The 24,420-nt window shown below is 50.4% G+C and overlaps 1 protein-coding gene across 2 annotated transcripts in view; it reads left to right on the top strand.

Annotated features, from left to right (window-relative positions):
* Ctif (cap binding complex dependent translation initiation factor) overlaps positions 1-24,420 on the top strand; it is a 256,126-nt gene that overhangs the window by 36,703 nt on the left and 195,003 nt on the right. For both annotated transcript variants that reach the window (XM_048419124.3, XM_048419127.3), the window contains exon 2: positions 20,306-20,511. In XM_048419124.3, coding sequence (XP_048275081.2) covers positions 20,332-20,511 — 180 coding nt within the window. In that variant the 5' untranslated portion in view covers positions 20,306-20,331. The remainder of the gene's footprint in view (positions 1-20,305; positions 20,512-24,420) is intronic.

Below are 24,420 nucleotides of genomic sequence, written 5' to 3' on the forward strand. Positions count from 1 at the left end.
TGCAAGGTTCTGATGAGAGAGAATCTAAGCCAAAGCGTTTCTGTCACTCTGTCCTACCCAGCCTGTTTGTGTACATCGTTCTTCTGGCTGTATGCTATTCTTCCTATGTAGAACCAGGCCCTTTTGACGCTGGAAACCAGAACTTCTATAAACACATTGTTATTGTTGCCAGATGTTGGTCTGGGCCCTGACCATTGCTGTCAGCCAGGGACTTCATCAAAATGTAGGTTCCTCGGACCCAGGTATGTAGGCCAACAGCTGACAAGAGCCCAGGAGGCTGTAGTGTTCTTAAGCTCACTGACTGAAAAAGCACACACCTGATGTAGTTATAGGGAAGGGAAGCAGCAGCAGGAGACGGCCAGTGACCTGCCCACAGTGACCCAGCACTTACTGATTTCATTGTAGATCTCCTGTGTACCCCTGTGGTAACCCGAGTTCTCCCCTAGATTCCACTTCTCTGATAATCCCCAAGGCTCTGTGAGATTTTGGTTGCAGATCCTGCTTCCGGGAGCCCTATATCTTTATACCGTCTCAATCTATAGCAACCATGCTTCACCAAAGTAGCATCTACAAAGACTAGGATACAGGGCGTGTAAGTGCATGGCCTGAGGGGTTTGGGCAAATGCTTTTCTCCTGTGTCAACACTGAGGAAATCAAAATGAAGATGACTCCATACCTGGAGGCCACCGTGGGTCTGAGAGGCTGCTGTTGTAGTGGAACTCACTTCCTGTGGTCCTGTGTAGCTGTGCTCTCTCTAGGGTGGAACCTGTGAAGGGAAGCGGCAGGAGTGACCTGAGACCCAGAGTACCTTCACAGGCCATGACAGAAAGGCTTGGCCTGGGTCTCACCCTGTCCCCGAATCCCTGAAGTGATTCTCTCTTGCTCCTGGCTTGTTTTGGCCTCCGAAAGTTTGAGAAGATGCTAGTATGTGACATTGGGAGTCATTCCAAAGACCTACAGCTTTGTGTGTGGCTGAGGTGGATTAGGGGATACAGCCTGGACATCATACCCCACACCTTTCCTCAATGGCATGACCTGCTGTGAATCACACCAGGTGATCTGCCCCCCTCCATTGTGGCATTCCCCACGCTCTCTCTGGGGAGTCTGTACTAACACAAAGCTGTGACTCTGTTGTCCCATGTGTCATCCTGGAGATGTGAAGTCCAGGCAAGAGAAAGGCCATGCAATGGTGCTAAGGGGCAGGTCTGCTTGTCTCTTCTCCCAGCGTGGCACCTTGGCTCATAGAGATCCAGCAGCTGGTCTGCCAGGGTTCTGAATGGCTCTGTCCTGGCCAGTGAGCCTCTGGATGTGTATGCTCATGGAATTTTTGGTGTTTCCTCCCCTGTGTCGTTGCCACAGCTCTTTCCAGTCGAATCAGAAAGCAAATACCCTTTGCCTCAGATCTCTGTGATGTGTCAGTGGCTTCTCAGAGAAGTCAGGAGTTAGCGGACACCTGTCCTGGGGCAGTGGCCTCTGCACACACTTCCAAGACAGTTGGCCAGGTGCGTTCTCATAGGTCAGGTTTCATAGGTCAGGTTTAGCTATGCATGTGTTCAAACAGCTTTTTAAACACTTGCTCCACACGGCTCTGCAGAAGACAGGCCACCGGCTTGCTTTCACTCCCATTCCAGACAGAAAATGTGTTTCCTTCCTCCTGGGTCAGCCTTCCTGGCTGCTCTTCCAGATTTGATAAGGATGAAACGGTATCACTGTTTCCTTCTCGATTTCTTTGATGACTGGCCAGCTTGCTGTAAATGGTTTCTCTTCTTGCAAATTTATTTTTTTTTTTACATTCTTTGCTCTTTTATGGAAATATTTATGTAACTTTCCCCCTATATTTTAATTAGAGTCTTCATCTGAAGCTTAAGTCCTTTGCAGTTTACAGGAAAATTATCTCACTCTGGAGTCCAATTGGAACTTGGAACAAATTGACTCCAGAGTGGAACCAGGCCACGGTGGGTCTGTAGGAAAGACCCCAGCAGACATACCACATTTCTGATGTTGGATGCAGCAGGTGCTGTGTGGCTGGGCTCAGTCTGCCTGCCCCCCTCGGCTGCCCCCCTCCCTGACACAGCTGCATGCCCGTGTGACCCACACAGTTGACCTGTTTTAGTTGGCTTTCTGTTACTGTAGTGCATGCCTGAGATAATCCACTTATAAATAGAAAAAGGGGTTTTGGCAGTCAGTTTGGAAGATTTTAGTCCAAGGTCCATTGGCCCTGTTGCTTTTGAGTGTCTGTTGAGGCTGCAGTATCAGGATGGGGACATGTAAATAACTCCTGGCCAAGGTGCCAAGAGAGAGAAGAGATCAGCATCTCATAATTCCTCTCAAGGGTGTAACCTCAAGACCCTAAAACCTCTTCCTCTCTCCTAGACTTCCCACCCCTTCCCCAAAGCATCACACTGGGGAGGGAGGACCATCAACACATGGCCTTTGGAGAGCTTTCCATGTGTAAGACATGGCACCATGGCATGGAGGTATCTGTGATTCTATACAACAAAGCCAAGATACTTGTAAAAACAGGACCCCCAACCACCGATAGTACAGCTTGTAACACAGCGGAGCCTCCCAGCCCCTTCTGTGGGGACCAGCAGGGTTGAGATGGCCTCTGTGACTGTTGACATCCGTTTGACTTGCGCTGGAGCATGTGGTAGCAACAGGAGCTGGGGTACCTCAGGAGGTGTGGCTTCTGGTCCTGGCTATGTCATTAATTAATGACATGACTTTGGCTGGCCACCCAACTTCCCAGCAAAATGAGAGGCTGCTGTGACCTAAATCATTCTTGGTTTGAAATATCTGCAATCCAAACTTTAGCTATATATTTTTGAAGACATATATATCATGCAATTACATAATATATATTTTGTATATTACATATATGGTATATATAATATGTATGTATTCACAAACATAATATTTAAGACTGACTTTTGGGTTTTTTTACTTTTGCTTTTTATATAGAAGGTTATATAGAAGCTAAATTTTCAAATCTTCCACATGTATCTTTGTGTTTCGTTAAACTCTGACTTAATGATACTGTAAAGTGCATCTGGAAACAGGAATGCATCAGCATGACCAGTTCTTAGTTCCACGTTTCACCAGAGAACCCAGAACCCCTCGGGGTGGCAGAGCAACGTTGAGAAGGTGTGGACACACTTGGCAGCTGTGAGCTGATTTGGTCTCTTGCCCCTGCCACCCCCTCAGTGCTGCCTCTTAGTGACTGTGGAGTTTCTCTTTCAGGGGCTCAGAAATGAACAAGCCTTCAAGGATCTTGTCACCTCATGGGAGGCCTTAATACAGGGACTTTCCTAAGTGCCAGGTCCATGGGCACTCTGCTTTGCCCACCTTGGTGGCCTTCCCATGCAGGGCACCCTCACCCTCAGACTGCTGCTGCTTCCAGTCATACCCTCCATGTGCTGGCTGATTTTATGTCAACTTGATACAAGTTTGAGTCATTTGAGAGGAGAGAACCCCAACTGAGAAAATGTCTCGTAAGATCAGCTGCAGGCAAGCCTGTAGAGCATTTTCTTAATCAGTGATTGATGGGAGCAGGCCCAGCCCATTGTGGGTGGTGCTATCCCAGTCTGGTGGTTCCAGGGTAAGCAAGCTAGGAGGAGCTGGTCAGTAGATAGCACCCCTCCACGGCCTCTGCATCAGCTCCTGCCTACAGGATCCTGCCCTGTTTGAGTTCCTTTCCTGATTTCCCTCAATCATGGACTGTTACCTGGAGGTGGAAGCAGAATAAACCCTTTCCTCTCCACGTTGCTTTGGTCATGGTGTTTCACTACAGCAGCAGTAACCCTGACCAAGATACCCTGCATATCCCTGCTCTCCCAGCGTTTGTGGTCACCCTCCTCTCCAGGGACCTGTTCTCCATGGCCTGTCAATGCCGGGGATTTTGGAAGTCCTAGTGCCAGCTTTCCCCAGCTACCTTGTTCCTTGGCCCTGTTGTCCCCACCACCATCTCAGGACAGCTGCACCTCAGTTGTGTCAGAATGGCAGTCCTAAATCCAGTTCGTGATTCCAGTCTGCATTCCTTGTCTGGGCGACTCTCTTTTCACCTAACTAGTCGCTGAACCGATGCTAGGGCTCACATTGTATATATCATTTGTATCTACGTGTGTCTGTCTGTCTGTCTGTCTGTCTATCTATCTACTGCTTTCTACTACCCATATATCTAGCAACTCTCCCTATGACCCTCCAGCTGCCTCCCCTGGCTTCCCTGCCTGCCCTGCTCTGCCACCTACTCTTTCCTAGGTCCCTTCCACCAGGTTGGGTAGCTTTTGGTTCCTCTGCCTAGCCTCCGGCTGCATCCTCTATCTGGATCTGTTGCCTCTGCCATCTCCAAAGCAACCTTTGTTTCAGATTTAAGCAGGCAGAAGCTCTGCCTGTGAGGGGGGAATCTCTTCAGGGTCATTGCCCCCCTTCTCACCATTCCTTGCCCCTCTCCCAACTGGTGGAGAACGCAGGCTTGCCAAGAGTTTGAGTCATCTTCTACTGTTTCTGTCCTCCCTGGGCTACAGTATAAATGGAGGCTCTAGCATTGTTCTCTCTCTTATTTCCTATGTGTACGCCGTCTCCTTCTACCTCCCACAATGCTTTGCGACTTCATTCTACTGGTGGGAATGCATCTCTTTTCTACATTCCCACCTTCCCATAGTCTTCTCTCTATGTATTCATGCCCAGATTCCCTCTTCTTAGGCCTATCTTAAGCCTGTGTGACCCCATCAAATCAGGTCACCCTGCAACCAAGACTCAAGGCGATCTATAGAGGGGTACATGTGAGCCTCTGGCAGCATAGTAGATGCCACTGCATTTGTGATAGGAGTGGAGGGGAGGTGGATGTGACTCATACTACATCACTTGAGCTAGACTTAGCTTGAGTCTGTAGATGGGAAATTGGCCCCCCTCTGAGACCTCGGCCTCCCATAAGCATGTTGTCAGCCATGGAGTGCTTCTCTAGTGTCTGTGTGAGGTTGTGGTGTCAATAATAAATGGTCTTATTTAAAGAGGGAGGTCTTATACCTCATCCTACATGTCCTGCCTCACAAAGGACACTCTCCTGTTTTAAGATTATGTCCCTATTCCCTTGTAGGAAACAAACTGGTGTATTCTGATTCTCAGGCATTTCTGCTCTTCTGAGCTGTTGAACTAATAGGCAGGCACGTGCCTGTTTTTGCGTTAGAGGGGAGTGCCTCACATTGCTGCATTTTGATGTGTCTGGAAGTTCTTTGTTGCCCTGGCCCTCCTGACCCGTCTGGCTTTTGGCCATGTGCAGAGTCTCTGAATCAGCATTTGGAGTGGCTTGGAAGGCAGCGGCGTCAGCTGGGCCCAGGCCTACAGGTGGAGAAGCCTGAGTCTCTGGCTCCATATTTAGCCTGGAATCTACTCTTGCTGCTATGATGCCATAACAGAGACAGAAATGGTGGAACTCTGGCCCCCAGCCAGAACAGCCTGCTGCACATCCAGGGCATGAGGTCCAGCTGGAGACTACCTTCCCAATCCTGGGAGGAGGTCAGGGTCCTTTTCTTGTAGAGACAGATACCAGAGTGTCCCAGAGCTGTGGCTTATCCAAGGTCACAGTTAACTGATGGGAGAGCCACTAGATCTAAGTCTCTGGCCACCAAGCCCCTAATTGTCCTTGGAACCAGAAATCTGTGTTGTCGTCTGGTATAGGAGTCCCTTCTGTTTGTGTGTTGCTTTCATTGATTAATGAATAAAGAAACTGCCTTGGCCTAGCTGATAGGGCAGAACTTAGGTAGGCAGGGAAGACAGAACTGAATGCTGGGAGGAAGAAGGGCAGAGTAGGGGAGAGACACCATAGAGCCGCCAGAGTCAGACATGCCAAATCTTTGCCGGCAAGCCACTGCCACGTGGCCATACACAGATTAATAGAAATGGGTTAAACTGAGATGTAAGAGTTAGCCAATAAGAAGTTAGAGCTAATGGGCCAGCAGTGTTTTAATTAATACAGTTTCTATGCGATTGTTTCAGGGCTAAGTTAGCTGGGCAGCCGGAACAAACAAGCCCTCTCCTTGCAATGGTCATCAGTGTGTGAGTGGAGGGGGGGAGATCCTCCAGGAGCCAGCCCTGACCTAGAAGGACACCCCCAGCAGCACCCATACTGGGAAAAGACAGAACTCCTTTCCAGGTGTTGTCTTGCCTTCTTTCTGTATGTCTTTGGGTTCCCAGTGGTCGGGCCATTCTTTATTCTCTATCTCCCTTGTTGAAACTCGCAGTTAGTCATTTACATCATAGTATGAATTCCAGCCTCTTTCCAGGGGAACCAGGGCAGTAACCACAGAACAAGGACAAGTACCTCCTACTACTCTGTGGTTGTCACCTGGTGCTTATCACCTTGTTGGCTCCACCTGTGATGTGGGGAGGCCAGCGGGTGGTCTCTGCTCCCTCAGGAGTCCTCTGCACTATCCTTGTCCAGTTAGCCTAGGAGCCAGAGACTAAATTACCATAAAGCCCTCCAGCTGCCAGACAGCAAACTCCCTGAGGAGACTGGAAAATGCTCTTGACTCCCATGCCCATGTGGACTAGAAGCAAGAGCAGAGGCTGAACCAAACCTGAAGTTAGAGCAGCCTCAGTACAGGCGTGGATTAGAATGCACTGGAGCCTACGGCTCAGGCTTTATGATAGGCAGCTCTCATCACTGTTACAGTTGGACGGGGCAGGACGGGCTTGTGGTGCTGAGGATGCAATTAGCAGGTGGTGACCAGCCTGGATGAAGCTGTCAGCACAGCAGAGCTCAAGCTTGCTGCTCACACGCTCCCTTGGCTCTGGGCCCCAACGAAAGAGAACAAAGGGGAGGTGCCAGGTTCCCAGGCCTACTCTTGATCTGCTGGCTAACTGCTTTGGGTCAGGGAGTGGTGACGCCGGGGTTCTGAGTAGCCCTGAAGCAGGTGGAGCCGCAACCAGACTGGTTGGCCCCTCTGAACCCCAACCTACAACCGGCCCCAGAGGAACAGGCACCAACCACAAATGACCCTCCTGAAGTTCTTAGCTGTCACTTCCATCCTGGGAATTCTCAGTGGCCAGAGGAGCTGGCGTTATGTGCCAGTGGGAGCTGGCAGCTCTCGGGGCTCCGAAGGAGTTCTGGAGGAGGTCTCTTGTGTTAGTATGCTACAGGCAGAAACGTGTGGGAAACCATGAGTAGTGAGCCGGGAATCCCGTACAGATCCAGGAGTCCCCTGGAAGACTGGAGAGAGGGGCAAGTTTGCAGTACTTGGAAAGGACTCAGATGAAGCCATGCAAAGTTATCTGAGTTGTTATTATTGTTGCTATTAGTATTTTCTTAATATGTTGCTCAGGTATAAGTTGAAATATAATTATAGTTTAGATTTATTTCCATATTCTTCAACTAAAGGAGTTGGTTTTGTTTTATTTTTAAGTGTTTGTCCTCCTATATAGGTAAGAAAAACAGTGTACACTCAAGGTGATCAGCAGAGGTGAGGGATCAAAGGTGGGCCTCAGCCTCAGGTGTGTCCTGGCCTAGAACGGCTAATAGCATACTCAGCTCTTTTCCTGAGTGTTCAATATTTAGTTAAATGCCTTTTAACAGAAACTTCTGGAAAAATCATGACTAAGCCACTTTTCTACCAGTCAGATGTGGTCTGGAGGTGCATGCATGCTGTGTCAAAGTCTCCCCTCATCCTACAGCCACATCACCTGCCTTCCCTTCCTGAAGTGTGTGCTGGGCAGTGTATTTAGATCAGAGAACCCAGGTAGATTAAAGGAGTCACCCTGTATTGCTACACACACACACACACACACATACACACACACACACACACACACGTGTACATACACACAGGTACATGCAAATATACATACATACACACACAGAGCACCAAGCTCAGTTTGAAGTTCTTATTTCCAGCAAGAAAGGCTTTTGTTTTCTTGCCTGGACCCCATAACTTCCATATGAACTACTTACCCAAGACCCCACAGTTGAGACTATGCCCCACATTGCCACCCTCGGGAGCTGTCAGCTGGCCTGGCAGCAGTGGGCAGAGGCTACAGCATGGCTGTCTGTAGAGTGGCAGTTACACAGCAGGTAGCTAGCTGAGTCAGGCCCGAAAATTGTGAAATGAACCCTCTCACATTCTGTACTCTTCCTCTCCACCTGCCTCCTCCATTGTCTGGGCTCTGGCTTGCTCTCCTCGTCTAGAAATGCCAGATATATGCCACCTTGCTGGCAGACCTGGAGCTCACAGACCCTCATAGATTGCTGCACTTTATGCCCCTCTGAGGTTGGTTTACTCTGAGCTCCTGTGTGGCCTTGTTTTCCATGGGAACTTCCCTTGTTCTTCCTGACCGGCAGTCAACTGAGTTGGCGCAGTAGGCCCTGGGTTCCAGTAGTAAGCCCTGAGATGAACTGAAGAATTTCCCATGCACCCAATAAGAGCCAAGTGTGGTTGATGCCAACACTACCTCCTAAAATTGACCATTTCTAAAATGGAGACACAGGATGCTTGCCCAAAGAAAGCATCTCAGGGCCTTTGCATAGCTTGCAATGCTGATTTCTGGTTTGGTGCCTGTTCTGTACCTAGGAACTATTACTGGGGTCAGTGTGTGCACACAAGGAGCTGTCACATATGCAGTGTATGTTGTGCACAAATGGTGTTTGTCCTGAAACTGCTGTGACAAAGAGCAACGTTCGGCTTAAACAACCCCCGCTGACGGTTTTACAGCTACAGGCTGGAAGGTCAGGTTTGGGTAGGGCTGGATCCTTCTGGCAGTGTGGCTGGGACTCTACACCAAGGTCTCCCTAGCTTCTGGTGCTTTGCTGACCAACTTTCGTGGGCCTTGGATTCCCGTTTTGTCTTAAGCAGGGTATCACTATTTAGTTCAGACTGGCACTGCACTCAGGATCCTCCTGCTGCTTCGCTAGGTTGGGATTACAAGCATGTACCAGCCGCTGTGTCTGGTTGTCCTCTGGCTTCTGATGTCACCTGTCTGCTCTCCTCTGTCTATGGCTTCTTCCTGTGTGAGACACCCGTCATAGGAAGACTGAGGGTGGAACTTACTGAGATCACACAGGCTCCACCTGGGCATGTATTCTGGGGCTCTAGGCAGGATTTGGTGCCGTGTTCTTGACACGTTGTCTTTGACTTTCTCCTTGCTACCCTAAAGGTATTCTGAAGGATAGAGCCATGCCACCATTCACCTTGGTAGAATGGGGTCTAGATGTTGCCTAGCAGATGCTGAACCAGTGACAGATATTTAAGGACTGGACCAGAGTCAAAATTTCCTTTGAAGCTGGGCAGTGGTGGCACATGCCTTTAATCCCAACACTCAGGGAGGCGGAGGCAGGCAGATACCTGAGTTCGAGGCCAGGCCTGGTCTACAGAGTAAGTTCCAGGGCAGCCAGAGATACACATAGAAACCTTGTCTCAAAAAACCAAAAAAGGGGAAAAAAAAAGAATTCCTTTAAATTCTAACAGCTCAGTGTCCCCAGTCTAGTCTTAGCTTGTGTCTGCACCCCAGACTGGAATATTGAGTGTTTTCCTGGCCATCCTCCCTCTCCTGGATGGTGCCAGACAAAGTGGACATGTCTGCCCTTCTCTTCTTACAGAGAAATTGGTTCTCTCCTTTTCCCTGTTCTTCCTGACCAGCCCAAGTGGCTCCCTATGGCAGCAATCCCAGAGCGGCTTGTCCTATATCAGTGACATTTCCTACACAGGTGGATCCCTAGGGAGACAGCGAATCTCACTGAAATCAGAGAGTCGCTTCCTCACTCTTGGCTAGCAGAAGAGGCACTCCTGCAGGCACTGGTATCGATGCTGGGCAGATATGCTCTGGTTAGGAGGACCATCCTTCCGGCTTGAACCCTGTAGGAGCATCTCAGCTCTATAGAACTGAGACTTCCCCTCTCCACTACTGCTTTAGGCCCCCTTTTTATCCATCTCTAAGAAAAGAAAAGAAAAGAAAAGAACAGGATTTTCTTTTTCTAAGAAGCCACAAGGCCATGACCACATTAATCTGTGTTCATGTTGGGGGCAGGGGGTGAGGGTGGGCATAGCTGTAATTCCAAGCTCACAAAAGAGCCATGTGTTATCTGCCATCTTAGCAGTGACCCACAAGACAGATATCTTCTGAACCCATGGACTCTGGAAGGGTTCACCAGGCTCGATGACAGCCGAGGTCCCACTCAGCAAGGACGTTGCTAATCAGTATATAGGTGACATGCTTAAGATGCTCCCAGGGGCCGTCCTGTGCAGAGAGTCGTGACCTGTGCATTAGCCTGACTGTGAGACTGCAGTCAAAGGAACCTGTGTGTGGGAACGCTGTATCCGGCAGCTATAGACTGATGACCCCCTTGTCCCTTAGGTGTCTAAGCTGGTCTAGGGCACAGCATGGGGGTGAGCTTTCCCTGGGCACAGTCTGTTAGACCAAGAATGCATCGTCCACTGCCAGCCTGTCTTGTTGTCGCTTTCAAAGCCTGCTGTGGGTCTAAAAAGAAAGAAAAGGGAAGGGTGTTTTGGATGCTTGTCTGCTGAGCAACCTGGGGGTGTGGGAAGCAAGCATCTCAGGAATCCAGCTGAGTCCAGGCTCTGAGTTCCATGTGTTGTGTCCCAGCTCTGTGCTATGTTTCATCACCTGGAACTTGAGGAGCTCTGCTACGGCTTGCTGGCTCTCAGCCTAGAAGAGAAAATGCTAGCCCCAGATTCAGGGAGAGATCCAGACTCAAAGGAATAGGCTGAGAGTGATGGAGGACCCCTGATGCCCTTTTCTGGCCTTGGTATTTACACACACACACACACACACACACACACACACACACACACACACACACACTTTTTTTTTAAATCAAAAGACCAAGCCCCAAACACTTTCTTTACAAGACAGACTGTATACATAGACCACTTTATGGTCTATGGAAGAGTTGAGTCTTTCTATCCTCTCTGAAGGACGTCTGTGTAGTTCATAAGACCTTCTGTCCCATATTGTTCCTTTTGCCATCTGAGTCCTTGACTCATCCCAGCTCAACCTGAATGTCCACTGATTCATTGGCTTATGCTGTAGGGTTAGTCTCTGTGATGTTGAAAATATGGAGGGCTGGAATCAGGATCCTGGGTTATTATCCTGCCCTGTCTAGCAGGACAGGGTGCACTAGGAGTTCCAGCTGTAAAATAGACGCTGCACACCTGCTCTGCCTGCAGGAGCAGGGTTATAAGAGCTCACAGATCCAGCCGTAATAGGCTGTGAAGCCCCCAGGAAGGCATAAGACCTGAACTGCCCCCAGGGATCTGACCACCTGATGGCAGTTTTCTCTGTCACCTGTGCAGGCCCCAAGCCTTGACTTGAATCTGGTTCCAAAGCACCCTAGCCTTCAATGGGATCCAGCAGCTCGTGGCTGCTGAGCAAGGGACAAAGTGGGGATTGAGTAACACGCTGGGTGCCTCTTTTCTAGTTAGAATAGTCACGTTTTGGAGCCATTCTGTGTGGGTTTTCACACTAACTCAGCCTATTATAAACCAAGTTACCTCTGGCCAGCCCCTGTCTGCCTCAGTAACCTCATTTGTACCGCAGGGACAAAATGGTGTCTGCATCGTGACGTCTTACAGATTAAATTACTGTCACATGGTGTCTGGCCTAAGGTAAATGCTTTGTAAATTAGTGTTTATTACTGTCCACATCACAGGGGCATTTATGAGTTTATTTGAAGATAAGTATAGTCTTAGAAATGGCTTGGAAATCGTTTCCAAGGACACGGTATTGAGGACTTGCTTTCAAAGGCCAGCTGTGTGAGTGGGAGTAACAGAGGTAGCCGTGACAATGTTGGCCCTGGGCCTAGAGGCCAGTTCGGGAACCCAGGATCCAAAGTTCTTGCTGCTCCGTCTCCTCAGGGCTCATGGAGAATTCACGGAGCACTATGACAACACTGGGGACAAATTGAGCTCAGGATGCCCACGGTTGTCCAGTGGGCCTGGGTGTTGTATAGGATACATAAAAGGTACCCGGAAGAGGAAAGGCCTGCCTCCAGCTGAGCTGTCTGTGCTGCTGCTCCTGTACTGTGTCCCCTGTCTCTCTCTGCTCCTCACCAACCCTGTGGAGAAAGAGCATCAGTGCCCTGCTGGCTGCTTTCTGCTTTCCAGCTCCTGGAGGCCAAGGGAGGGAGGGATACGCTGGGTTCTGGTTTCTCTGGAGCCAGCTACAAGGTCCACTCAGCAGTCCTAAGCTGGGGACATGAAGGGGAGTGGGGGGGACATGAAAGGGAGTGAGGGCACCCCTGGATATTCTTTCCTCCCTGCCATACTGAGGAGGAGCATCCTGTCCCTGGACAGAGACTAGACTGCCTTCTGTGGTGGTTTGCTTCTGACTGGGCCCACCCAATGCTTCCAAGTGATACCGCTTCCAGCCACCCTGTGGAGAAGAAAACCACTCTCTCTCTTCTCTGAGCAATGACTTCTCTATGTATTTCTCTTTGGACTACCATGTGGGTATCATTTCCAACGCCCAAGGAACAATCCTTGTTCTAGATTTATTTCCAAGTTCTGAGGGGCACACTTGCTTTTGTGTTCATAGACAACTTCCTCTTATTCCATTGCTGAAGTTGGTGATACTTGGACACCTGGGGGTCCCGGTGTGCTGCCATGTGGGGGAGGGGAGCCTTGTGAGAGACAACTGTGTGTGGTGCAGCGGTAACAAGGGGGTCCAGGTCTATGCAAGCTATCGATCAGTTGACTGTAGTCTGAATGGACCAGTACCCCTTCACTCCAGCTGACAGCTATGGTATGAAAAGGTGGGCCAAAGTTGATTGGTCTTTGGAAAAGCCAGAAATGTGATATGTACATGAACTCTTGTTATTTGTAAATATAACACTCAATTTTTTTTTTTTTTGAGACAGGGTTTCTCTGTGTAGCTCTGACTTTTCTTGAACGCTCTGTAGATCAGGCTGGTCTCAAATTCACAGAGATCTTCCTGTCTCTGCCTCCCTAGTGCTGGAATTAAAGGCATGCGCCCCCCCTGCCCGGCTTCACTCAGATATTTTTAAAGCCCTCAACCAGATACAACGCCATAGTCCATAGGTGGTCAGGAGCTTCGGGTGGCTCTGCTTTGGGCCTGGGCTTCTGCATATGATGCGTTTATCATTTGAGGGATGCTGTATGTAGTGGTTTAGATGAGATGTCCCCCAAAGCCTTCAGCATTTGAAAACTTGATCCCCAGTTGGAAGAGCCATTTGGGGAAGATGAAGTGAAGTGGTATGAACTTGTTGGAGAAAGCATGGCATTGGGGGAGGGCTTTGAGAGTTTGAAAACTCATAATTTCTAGTTTGTTCTCACTGCTTCCTGCTTGTACTTCAAGATAATAGCTCGACTCCATCCAGCCACTCCGGTTACCATGTCTGCCACCATTCCCCATACTGGTGATGGGCTCTTTTCCTTCTGGAACAGGAAGCCCTGATAAGTTCTCCTTCTAGAAGTTTCCAAGGTCATGGTGTCTTATTACTGCAGAGAAAAGTGTGAATGCCTGTGAGGGCCAGAAGGCCCAGTGAGCCACTGAATAGCTGTGTTGAGGTCACTGTGGGCTGAGGGGCCAGGCGGCTTTCAAAAAGACAGCGTGAGGAGGAGAGGGAAGGGATTCTGTCTCAGCTCCGCCTTCCAGTTGCCTCTCCATGCTGAAGACTGACTGGCTCTGTAGCTCCACTGAGACCCAGGTGGTGTGGAACCACCACTCCTGCTGGGCTGTGGTTCAAGAAGATGTTCCAGAGACAAAAAGAACTGTCCGGGGGCTGTGGTTACCCCAAGAGGGACACTGGAGAGGCAGTGTTACCCGAGGAGAGCCTGGGTGCCAGGGCCACTGCATTTGGAGCTTTCTGGCCTTAACCTGGAGTGCCCTGCTGGGTTCACAACAGGACACATTTGGTGTCCCTTCTCCTATCCAGTGTGCTCCAAGATATCTTTTTTCTCAGACAGTAAGTCCAGAGGCCTTTGAAGAAAGCCTGTAGTGGGGCCCAGCTACCTACCCTGAGTGCAGGGATGAGAGAGACTGGGGCCCTTTGAGTCTATGCAGTGTGGCAGAATTGAAGGTACCCCATATTTGTAGCCCAGGAGGGGATCAGACTTAAGGCCCAGACAGAGCATGGGCAGTTTAAGACGGTGAGACATTAGGGAGGAGAGCTCACTGGCAGCAGTAGCCAGTGGCCAAGTAAAGCTTCATGGAGAATGTATGCCTGGAAACAGTCCCCAGAAACGGGTGTAATCCAAAGAGGCAGGGTGGGGGCGAGAATCCAGAAGCAGAGAGGGGGGAAAAGGGTGATTGTGGGGTCCAGTGGTAAACGAGGGATTGCTGTGTCCCTGGGTGTGCTGAGTCCTTCTCTCATGCATCTCCTCACTCCATCTGTCCATCTGTGCATCTCCTAGTGAGGTGTATACTCATCAGCATTCTTTACAGATGAGGAGGCTGGTTAGGGACAGCCCAGAGGTGTGCAGCAGACATTGGGCTAACAAGTGCTAGAATCAGATCTCATAGCCCTTGTATTCCCCCGGCTTGAGAGCAGAGGCAGCAAGGAAGCCACCTGACTCCAGCCAAGGATGGAGTTCAATTGTCTGGCTAGTGACCCTGCAGAACTTTGGTCGATCTTACCTGACATCCATGTCCCCTGGCACCAGTGGGGCGGTGTTCAGCAAGTGTTCAGGACACTTTAGTTGTAATAGATTGTCTTGAGGAGGTTCTAGAATGTTATAGGAAGAGGTCAAGTCCTGGATTGGGAGGAGGGTATTGGACAGGAGGATCCTAGCATTCTGTCTTTGGCATTCTAGGAGCTGGTGGGAACTGGGGAGAACTGGAACCCAGTGGCCATGGGCAGGAGAACTGAGGAGGCTGGTGCTGAAGTCATGTGCTAGGGTGTGTATGTGTGAGTGTGTGTGTGTGTGAGTGAATGAGTGTGTATGTATGAGTGAATGTGTGAGTGTGTGTGTATGAGTGAATATGTGAGTATGTTTATATGAGTGAATATGTGAGTGTGTGTGTGAGTATATGTGTGTGTATGTGTGAGTGTGTGTGTGTGTGTGTGTGTGTGTGTGTGTGTGTGTAGCCTAGGATTGGGTTGGAGACAGGTATAGAGTGCCACAGAACCTCAAGGGTCTTGCTATCTTGTCAAGGCAAGATAAAGACCCATAAATATTTTAAGAACAGCCAAGGGTTGAGTAACAGGATATGGGGAGGATAAGAAGGTGTCGGAGGCAGGGTGTGCTTGGAGCCAAGGGAGGTGGTCAGTGTCAGGTCCAAGTGGAGGCCCCTGTGGTCCTTGAGACCTTGAAGGTGGACCTGTACAGTAAGGATGCCCAGAAGTAATACGGAATTGCACCTACAGCACCCACCTGTGTGCCCTTCCCCTTCTCTCATCCCTTCCCCGGTTGTCCTGGGCCCAGTTGCTGCTCTGCTGTTTCTCTCTTGAGGAGAAACACACTCGGAGGCCTGGATGGCAAGGACAATGTGACGACAGATGACTCAGTATCTCTGCTGGGTCCTGTCTACCTAGGCATTCCAGGATCGCTGGCAGCTGCACAGGCAGGCCAACTCTCCTCAGAAGCCACAGCCCCTGCCTTCTGCTGCCTGTGCTCTGCCTTCGCATGGGAATCAGCCCTGCTCCAAGTCACCCTGTTCTCAGAATGGAGCAGTAAGCCAAAGGGACCCTGTCCAGAGTTGGCTCACGGAGTAGGGCAACGGGGTCTCGCAGGGTAGTCTCCTATCGAGTAGCCCCAGCCTGTCATTCCCACTCACTGTTAATGATGGTAACTGAGATCTACACTTGGGGATCCCAAAGGCTGACCGTCACCAGGAATGGGGGAACTGACTCCACTGGGTGAGTTGTTGAGTGGCCTGTGTCTAGACTGTCTGTAGCTAGGGGTATCTGAGCATCCTCCAGCAAGCTGTTTTGCCGGCATGTTTCAATACCTTCATCCGCGTAGGATTAGGCGGGATTCTCAGAGTGCCACTGAAGATATGCAACCTGGATTTTAGAAACAGTGGTGTGGAGACAGTGCCCAGGGTCGTCCCCTCCCCCTCCAGAGATAGGCACCTCAGCTTATAAGGCCCTGCTGTGTGCCAGCTCTCCCTGAGTCCTGCATGTACTATAAGAGGGGAGCTCAACATCTTGTAGGGTGCTGGCTATCTAGCCACAAGGTCAGGATGGAGCCTCCCACTATCCTGCTATGCCAGAGTGGGTATCTGAGTAAGAGTAGTTGTGATGGGAGGGATTCTCTGATCTTGGCTAGTCCTGAGAGCTGGCAAGAAATGTAGACTCTCACAAGGCATGTTGGTGCATGCCCATAGTCTCAACATTTAGGAGGCAGAGGCAAGAGGATTAAGCGTTTAAGATCAGCCTGGGGTATGCAGTCAGACAGTTCCAAGGGAAAATAACCTCAGCATTTGGGATCCAACTCCAGCCTACCCAGTCAGAATCTGTATTAACAAGATAATGGGGACTCTTGACCATTGAATTTTGGGAGTTAACCACGCCTGTCTGCTGGGCATCATCTCTTTTGGTCCTGCCCGCCCCACCCCACCCCCGCGAAAGAAATGCATCATTGTGGACATTTGAAACGAAAGCTGTAGGAATGCTTCTTTGCACAGTGCATGCAAATGCGAGTGTGGTTCGTTGAGTTTTAATTCACACGTCCTTTAATGCTGTGATCGTGGCACGGGACATTTGTGTTCTCACAGACCAGTGTTCAGAATAACGCCCTATCCAGTGTTAGAGTGAGAAAGGGTTAAAGTGGAGTTGCTGAAGTGGGGGGGGGGGTCGCATCCCCATTCAGAGGATGATGGATGACCTACCTCCTGCAGCAGTGAGTGTTGTTGATTTCCAACTCACACCTCCACTGCTGCATGTTTCTGAACTTTGCCACTTCCCAGGGGTTGGGAACCTGAAGTTTCTGTTCACGCAAGGCCTCCCCTGAACCAGCCTGTGCTCCTCTGGCACACATGAATATACCGAGTCATGGAGCCAGCACTGACTGTAGCAACCAGACAAAAGGGATGAAGAATAGATTGCCAGGGAACTGATATTTTCCACAGAGTCATCTGTGAGGGGTTGGAGCACAGGCCAGATGAGATGGGGGCCTGGCAGGGAAAAGGTTCCCATGGCTTCTTCTGGACAGCTATGGGCATCTTCCCTCCCAGACAGCCCAGCCTTTCCCTTCCCACAGGCTCTCTCTCTATATATAACTCTGGCCCAGGTCTGCCTGGCAAGTGATAAAGGAAAAGTTGTCCCAGCTGTGTGTTCTGGGTGAAGCTGTTCTAGCTCGCCCTGTGGGTAAAGGATCTAGAAACTAGCATGTAATGGACAGCAGTCAGCACATATATGACAGGGTCACCAGAACAGACTGCTGACAGGGAACCCACGGGTATGGGGCTATGTGGTACCAGGCCTCATAAGAAATGATATGGGGAAAGATGGGATGAAGTCTTGGGTAGATGTGATGACTGACATTAGCCAAAATAAAACAGTGAGCCCATGTTGGGTCCTCTGCCCTCAAAGCTCAGATATTGCCCACATACAGAGTTGACATCCTGCTGGGATCAAGCAGAGTGGAGAGCTCTGACTTCTGAGCCTGGGAGCATCAAACAATCCCCCTATTCACTTCTAGGGTCCCTTGCAGCTTCCCTGTGTTCCCTTGCAGCTCGCTTGAGATCCAAGGGTGGTTGAGTCCTTTGTTTTTGTCCAAAGCCAAAAACTGAGCCAGGAAAGCAGACTTTGAGACTTCCCAGCTTCCTGTGTGAGGTTCAGCAGCTCTGCTGGGTGGGTTAGGGGATGAGGTTGAGGAATTAGGGGGCTAAAATGATGGATTCCCAGGGGCTAGAATGATAGTTTTCCCAGCATCTAGCCTCCTGGCTTGCAGGTCACCCAGCTCATCTTTGAACGGGGAAGGGAGGGGGGATGCCTCTAATGCCTGTCTGTTCTTAAAAGGATTGGCTAAATTTACAGCACCTAATGCCATTTGCCACTGAGCAGGTGGTGGATGGGAGGATAATGAAGGGTGGAGACTATCTTATTGTTCTAGGCCCCCTTTTCCTCTAGACCCTGATAGCCTGAGGGAGACTGCTGTGAGCTTCTGGGCTCAGAGCCAGGTACGACCAGAAGGAGGAGGAGAGATAGGTACCTCAGCAGGCTCCCCTCGCTTTGTGTGCTTTCTGTGGAAGCTGCAAAGGACTGTGGGCCAAACAATAAGGGGCTGGGTTGTAAGAGTCTGGGGAGGACAGTATAGGGAGGGTGTCTTTCCATCAGAGAACGGGTGTGTTACATTCTGATCTTAAAGTAAGCAGCCAGGCACTGAGGGGCTGTAGCAGCAGCGTGAGTATGGTGTAGCTGGAAGGAGGTCTCAGAACACAACCAGACAGACATAGATGTGCCCCCATGCCCTGATCATACATGTCTGCTTCAGCCCTATCCTCGTCTGCAGCCTCAGGGTACCACCCTCCGCTTTGGTGCCCTTTACAACAAAATGCAGCTTCAGCGTTTTTCTTCCTCCTGGCCTTTTGGTTCTCCTCATCCATCATCACCTGCATCACCTGGCAAGGAATAGGGAGGGGCAGGGCAAGGTCCCAGGGAATCACTGCAGAGGCCGGCTCCTGGGGTGGGCATCCCATTTGAGTGACTGAATCAGGTGCACACCCTCGTCTCTCCTTTCCCTGCTGGTCCTGATCCCAGCCTCTGTGTTTGCTCTCACTGCGAAGGCCAGAAGCCTCCTCTGTGGCTCCCAGCTCAGCCAGCTGCACAGGTTTTCCCGTCTCCCCTCACCGTGACCTAGAAGCCGAATTAGGTGGGAGAGCATTGAAAGAAGCAGGTATTGTGGAGGCGGCACCCTTATTGCCTTATAGATGTGGGGGGACCTGTAGGTGCGTGCCCCAGAGAATCGAACACAGCATAGCAGACGGATATTTGCACACCCATGTTCATAGCGGATTCTCCACAGCCAGATGTGAGCACAGCCCGCATGCCGGTGAATAGGTGACTGAATAGATGGCCAATGACGTGTTATTGTCATACAATATCTCATCCGCCATAAAAGTGCCCGAGGTTCTGCTGTGTGGCAGCATGGATGAACCTGGAATGCACTGTGATATAAACTCATCACAAAATTATTCCATGACTCCACTTAAACCCAGTCCCCAGAATAAGCAAGTCATAGAGTCAGAAGGAAGGTAGGGTTACCAGGGCCTGGGCCAGGGGAGTGAAGGGCTGATGCGGAGTGGGCGAGGGGCTTCTGTTTGGGATAATGAGAAGTTACGGAAACGGAGATGGGAAGTAGTCCCAGTTACGTAGCGTTGTGACCATCCTTAAAGCTACTGAGAACATGCTTGAAAGAATGTTCATGTTTATTTTAAACACAATGGAAAAGTAGTTGATGGACAAAGCCTAGGAGATTGCCGCCTGAGATCAGGGAGAAGGACTCGCTTGGCACCTGCCTGGGGTTCTGTTGTTTGGAGTGAGGGTCAGCTTCCCAGAGTGACTGGTAGAAGACCGAAAGATGGCATCTCTGTAAACTGTGTCCCTGAGGAGAGAGAACAAGAGGGCATGCAAGAGAGGGGTACTGGAGGTCTGGTACTATAAACAATTGGGGCTCAGTCTGCTCAGGCCCACTGAAGGTCACAAAGCTGCTGCCTTGGAATTGTCATCTGAGGCGTAAAGGCAGGGCTTCCTTCTTGTCCAGGATGTCCCTGTGAGGTGCTAGATAGATCCTTAGACTTCCAGGTCACAGGGATCAGGGGCCAGACAGGCCCTGCAGCTGTCTCCTGTCTGAACAACCCCAAGCAGGTGCTACCTGATGATAGGTACTATCAATTCTGCCTGGAGCAGATTGGACAACAGCAGCCGGAACAGGAGGGAGCCCAAAAGATAATGTGGATATAATAGTGTCCAAGAGGGGACAATGAAACAGCCCTCCACCCCACCCCCACCCCCGCCTGGTACCAAGATATTGCAGGATACAAATGAATCACAATGCCTATCATTGCCTCGGTGAGTCAGGTGGGATCACTGCCATGTCCAGTTTCCTCACGTGACATGTGTTCATGAGACTCACATGCCTGGGAAAGCCCAGTAAAGGGGCCACACTCTGTTCTGTGGATTCATGTCAAATTCTTGCCTCCTCTGGCCTCAGTGTCTTTCCCACTGGAACTCGGCATATTCTTGATGATAAAGATAAGCCAATAATATTCCACTAACTTTTCTGGCAACTGGGAGACGCAATTGCTTCTAAGAGTGGAGAGAATGTCCCAAGCGGGGCCTTGTCCTGGCCTCCAGCAGCATCTCACGGAGGCTGTCTGTTCTCTTCTCCCCCAGCTACCCCGGGCCCCTGAGCTGGAGGAATGGAGAACTCCTCGGCGGCGTCAGCCTCCTCCGAGGCAGGAAGCAGCCGCTCCCAGGAGATCGAGGAACTGGAGCGCTTCATTGACAGCTACGTGCTGGAGTACCAGGTGCAGGGGCTGCTGACGGACAAGACGGAAGGTGATGGGGAGAGCCAGAGGACACAGTCCCACATCTCCCAGGTGAATGCTGGCCCGGGTCCAAGGGCTGGACAAACCCAGAGAGGTGATACCAGAGATTTCTCCCTATACTGCTGGGGTATGGTGGTCCCACCTGACAATGCATCCCAATCCAGCCAGGAAGCCTTCCCCTAGCTGAGCACCCTTGACCCTTGAACCCACCTCTGGAGCCCAACCAGACTACCCGTTTCTTAACATACAGTTACTAGCCATCCTCCATGTGCCTAGTATGATTTCTTGTCTTCCCCAGTCTTGCATTCTAGAGCAGCTCTGGAGCTCACAGTTACCCATAATGCATGTCTTTGGAGAACTGTGACTTGTGACTGTGTCTCAATTCAACTGCAGAGAGTTGTGTTGCTTGTGTCTTCTGTGGCGCTCTACGGGATGCTATATGTCTGTGAGCTTAGATGCACGAGGCATTCAGGGAGGAAGCCCAGGATGGTCCATCTGTCTCAGCTTGGCCTTATAGGGGAGGTGATCTTACTTGGCAGGCTGGGGCTGTGATGTCTTTATCATACACATCTTTGCCCAACACGGTGCATCCCCAATAGATTCTTCCCAGAGTTGCTTCCAGATTTGGTTCTCACTGCTCATTTGGCCTTGGGCAGAGCCCCCAATATCAGAGGCGCAGTTTTCCTATCTGTCAGATGCTTCAGGAATGCCCAGGACAACAAGAGTGACAAGGGCAGGTGCCACCCGTACGAGGAGGCAAGGGAGGTCCTTCTTTTCTGTCCAGGGTCAGAGTACCAGAGTAGCTGTCCCGCTTCAAACCTGGGTAGTCAAGTAAATGGTGTAATTGGTGTACCACTTGGGATCCCTGCCTTAGAGAAAAGCTGAACGAACACAACCACGTGGCTCACTGCCCAGCAGGGAGAAAAATCTAGTCTCCCGGCTTTTTAGGGAGCCAGAATGAAGCCCAGACCAGGAGTCAGCATAGGAAACCAGGAGGAAGCAGGAGTTCCCTGCCCCATTCCACAGGGCACTGGGGGAAGAAGATAGTCCCACGCTATTTCCTTAGTGTCCTTGCTGGTCTAAAACCATGAGTGTGTGAGACCATAATCTGCTCACTACCCAGTCAATGCCCAGGGGTGGGTTGCTGCGCCCGCCTTCTGAGGGAGCTGGGAGATGTTGGGACTGGGAGTGAGTAGAAGCCCCGCCTTTGTGAAACTTCTGCTCTGGTGCTGGCGACCATCTCAGCTAGGCAGGCCAAAACAAGCAGCTCAGGAGCCGGGGCTTGTTTGTTGATTTATTTATTTACTTTATTTTTGCTTTGTTTTTTGAAGCAAAGTTGGAAGGTTTTATTTTGGGGGGTTTTTGTTGTTGTTTTGTTTTATTTTATTCTTACCTCAGATATTCTAACAGATTTAAGCACAAGCCTTGAGGGACCTAGAGAGTGACCTGAAGGGACAGGGCCCACCCAATGCACTGGGGGGGGGGGGCTTCTCAAGAGAGCTGCTGTTTTGCAGTATTAAAGAGTGGTCAAGGTGAGGTCAGTGAAAGGTGAGGAAGGAGGCCAGATGGTGGGTAAAGAGCTTGTGGACTGAAGGAGCCATGCATCCAAAGGTGGGGCCAGAAGACCAGCCAAGACCTAATCCAGGGGGTTGGATGCTGGAGGAATGAGGGAGGAACCTCAGGCTGACAAGGTAGAGAGAAGGGGACCATGTGGTCAGGAGGTGCAGGGCTGATTCCGGGGCAGGAACACCTGGATAGATGCATGAAGAGGAGGAACCAGCGAGAGCTGACCAGAGAAAGCCGTGGTGGATACAGTGCCAAGAGACTAACAGGGGGAGGACCAGCATTGCTGAAGGGACAGCGGGAACACTAGAGGCGGTGGCTGAAGAGGTCCCAGGGGAGAGATGGAGGTGGACAAGGGCAGCATCAGGAGGCAGCTGAAGGTCAGGCTTGTTACCACCACTAGGAGCATAACCGAAGGGGACAGTGATGTGGGGGTGTTACAGAGGTGAGGGCCAACAGGATCATAGCCAGGATACATGTAAGGTACTGGGAATGGTCCAGAGTGAGGGGAGCAAGCAGACCACAGGTTCTGTCCACCTCCCCACAGCCCATCCTGCTAACACATCTGAGAAATGATTCCTGCAGCAGAGTTGATGGGGTGGGGGGGGGGGGGAACGGAGGTTCCAGGGACTCCCAGCCACCACAGGGCTGGTGCAGAGTTAGGATGTTGGTCCTAGCCAAGGCTGAAGGACAGTAAAGAACATCAGGAGAAAGACCAGGGAATGACAATGGTGATGTAATTGGATACCCAGCCAAGGGAAGGTGGAGCGGGCACCAAGGCAGGCAGGAAATGCCCTCATGGATTGCAGGCCCTGGGGATCGAAGCATTGCTGGGTCCTGGTCCTAGAGAGAGTGGGCTGGAAGTCCAGAAGAGGTGTCTTAAGTAAAGTGTCTAAAGTTGAAGGTGGAAGGGGCTGAAGTGAGCCCACGAGTCTGTGGATGTGAGGGAAAAGCCAGCACCGAGGTCCATAGCTTGGGACACCGGAGCCATCACCAGGCCCTCTAAAAGCACATGAAAGGACAGCAGGAAGGGCAAGGAACCTGCCATCCAGGAGGAATGCCTTGGGTGGAACAATGGGAGCATGACCTGGTGATCTACAAATGACTTCAAGATGGTAGGAGTGTGTCTGAGGGTGTTAAGTTGTTTGTGCCATTTCATCTCTTAATTTAAGCCACTCTCCTATACAATTAGCAATATCACGACCTAGACCTGAAAGCCAAGGTTTCATCGGTTTGGGCTGTCTGTGGCAATGTGTTAGTTACTGTTGCTTTGTTGTGATGAAATCCCTCACATTAAACACTTAAGAGAAGGACTTGAGACATGGCTCAGTGGGTAAAGTGCTTGCACACAAGTGTAGGGACCTGAGTTCAAATCCTTAGAACTGGTGTAAAGCCGGACGTGGTAGCAGGTGTCTGAAATCCTGGCACGTGTCCAGCTGTGTAGACGGGCTGGCTAGCCTGGTATACACAGGGGCTAACAAGAAAAATAGAAAGAGACTGTCTCAGACAAGGTGAAAGGTGAGAACAAACGCTGAGGTTATCCTCTGGTCTCTACACAGACACACACACACATATACATAAACACACACACATGCACATATGCACATATATATATATACACACACACATACATACACACACTACCTCCACCAACCACCATACCATGTGAATATGTACACTCACACATGTGAATATGTACACACACATACATTCTACACACAGAAGAAACACATGTACTTTTTTTTCATTTAGAAGAAAAGTGTATCTATTTCACAGTCTCATAGGTTTTGGTCCATCGTGGTGCGGAGAGTGTGGAGGAACAGAGCAGTTCATGCTGTGGGGGACAGGAAGTTCCACCACCACACATAGACCTCCTTCCTCCAACCAGGCCTTGCCATCCACAGTTAGTCTGATTAGAATCTAAAGCCATCTATGGACTCTGCGGTTCCTTTAATGAGAAATGTCCTTGTAGACACACCCAGGGGTCTGGCTAGTCGCCTGCCTGTTTCTCAATCAAATTGATTTCAAAAGAAAGAAATGCTGCAGAGATCTGGAAACATCTGAGCTGATGTCCTTGGCATGTGCCATGCATTACCTGTCTCTCTGTGGGGCTGGGGCCTGCAGTAGAGCCTTATTGAAAGGTTTTTCTAGTTGAAATATGCTCTTGCAAGGAGAGAATCTGAGGAAGCCAGGAGGTCTCACCTGACAAGCAACCTGTGGGAACGGGAGAGATCAGAACTGTTGTAGTTAGACACTTTGAGAAGGGGCCTTCCTGTACCCCGTGATGCCTGAGGACTGCTGAGCTCTGTGTGTGTGTGTGTGTGTGTGTGTGTGTGTGTGTGTGTGTGTGTGTGTGTGTGAGTGAGTGTGAGAGACAGAAAGACAGAGAGACAGAGA

This window comes from Myodes glareolus, chromosome 13 (assembly GCF_982192425.1).
Source record: "Myodes glareolus chromosome 13, mMyoGla1.1, whole genome shotgun sequence".
In the NCBI taxonomy this organism is placed as follows: Eukaryota; Metazoa; Chordata; class Mammalia; order Rodentia; family Cricetidae; genus Myodes; species Myodes glareolus.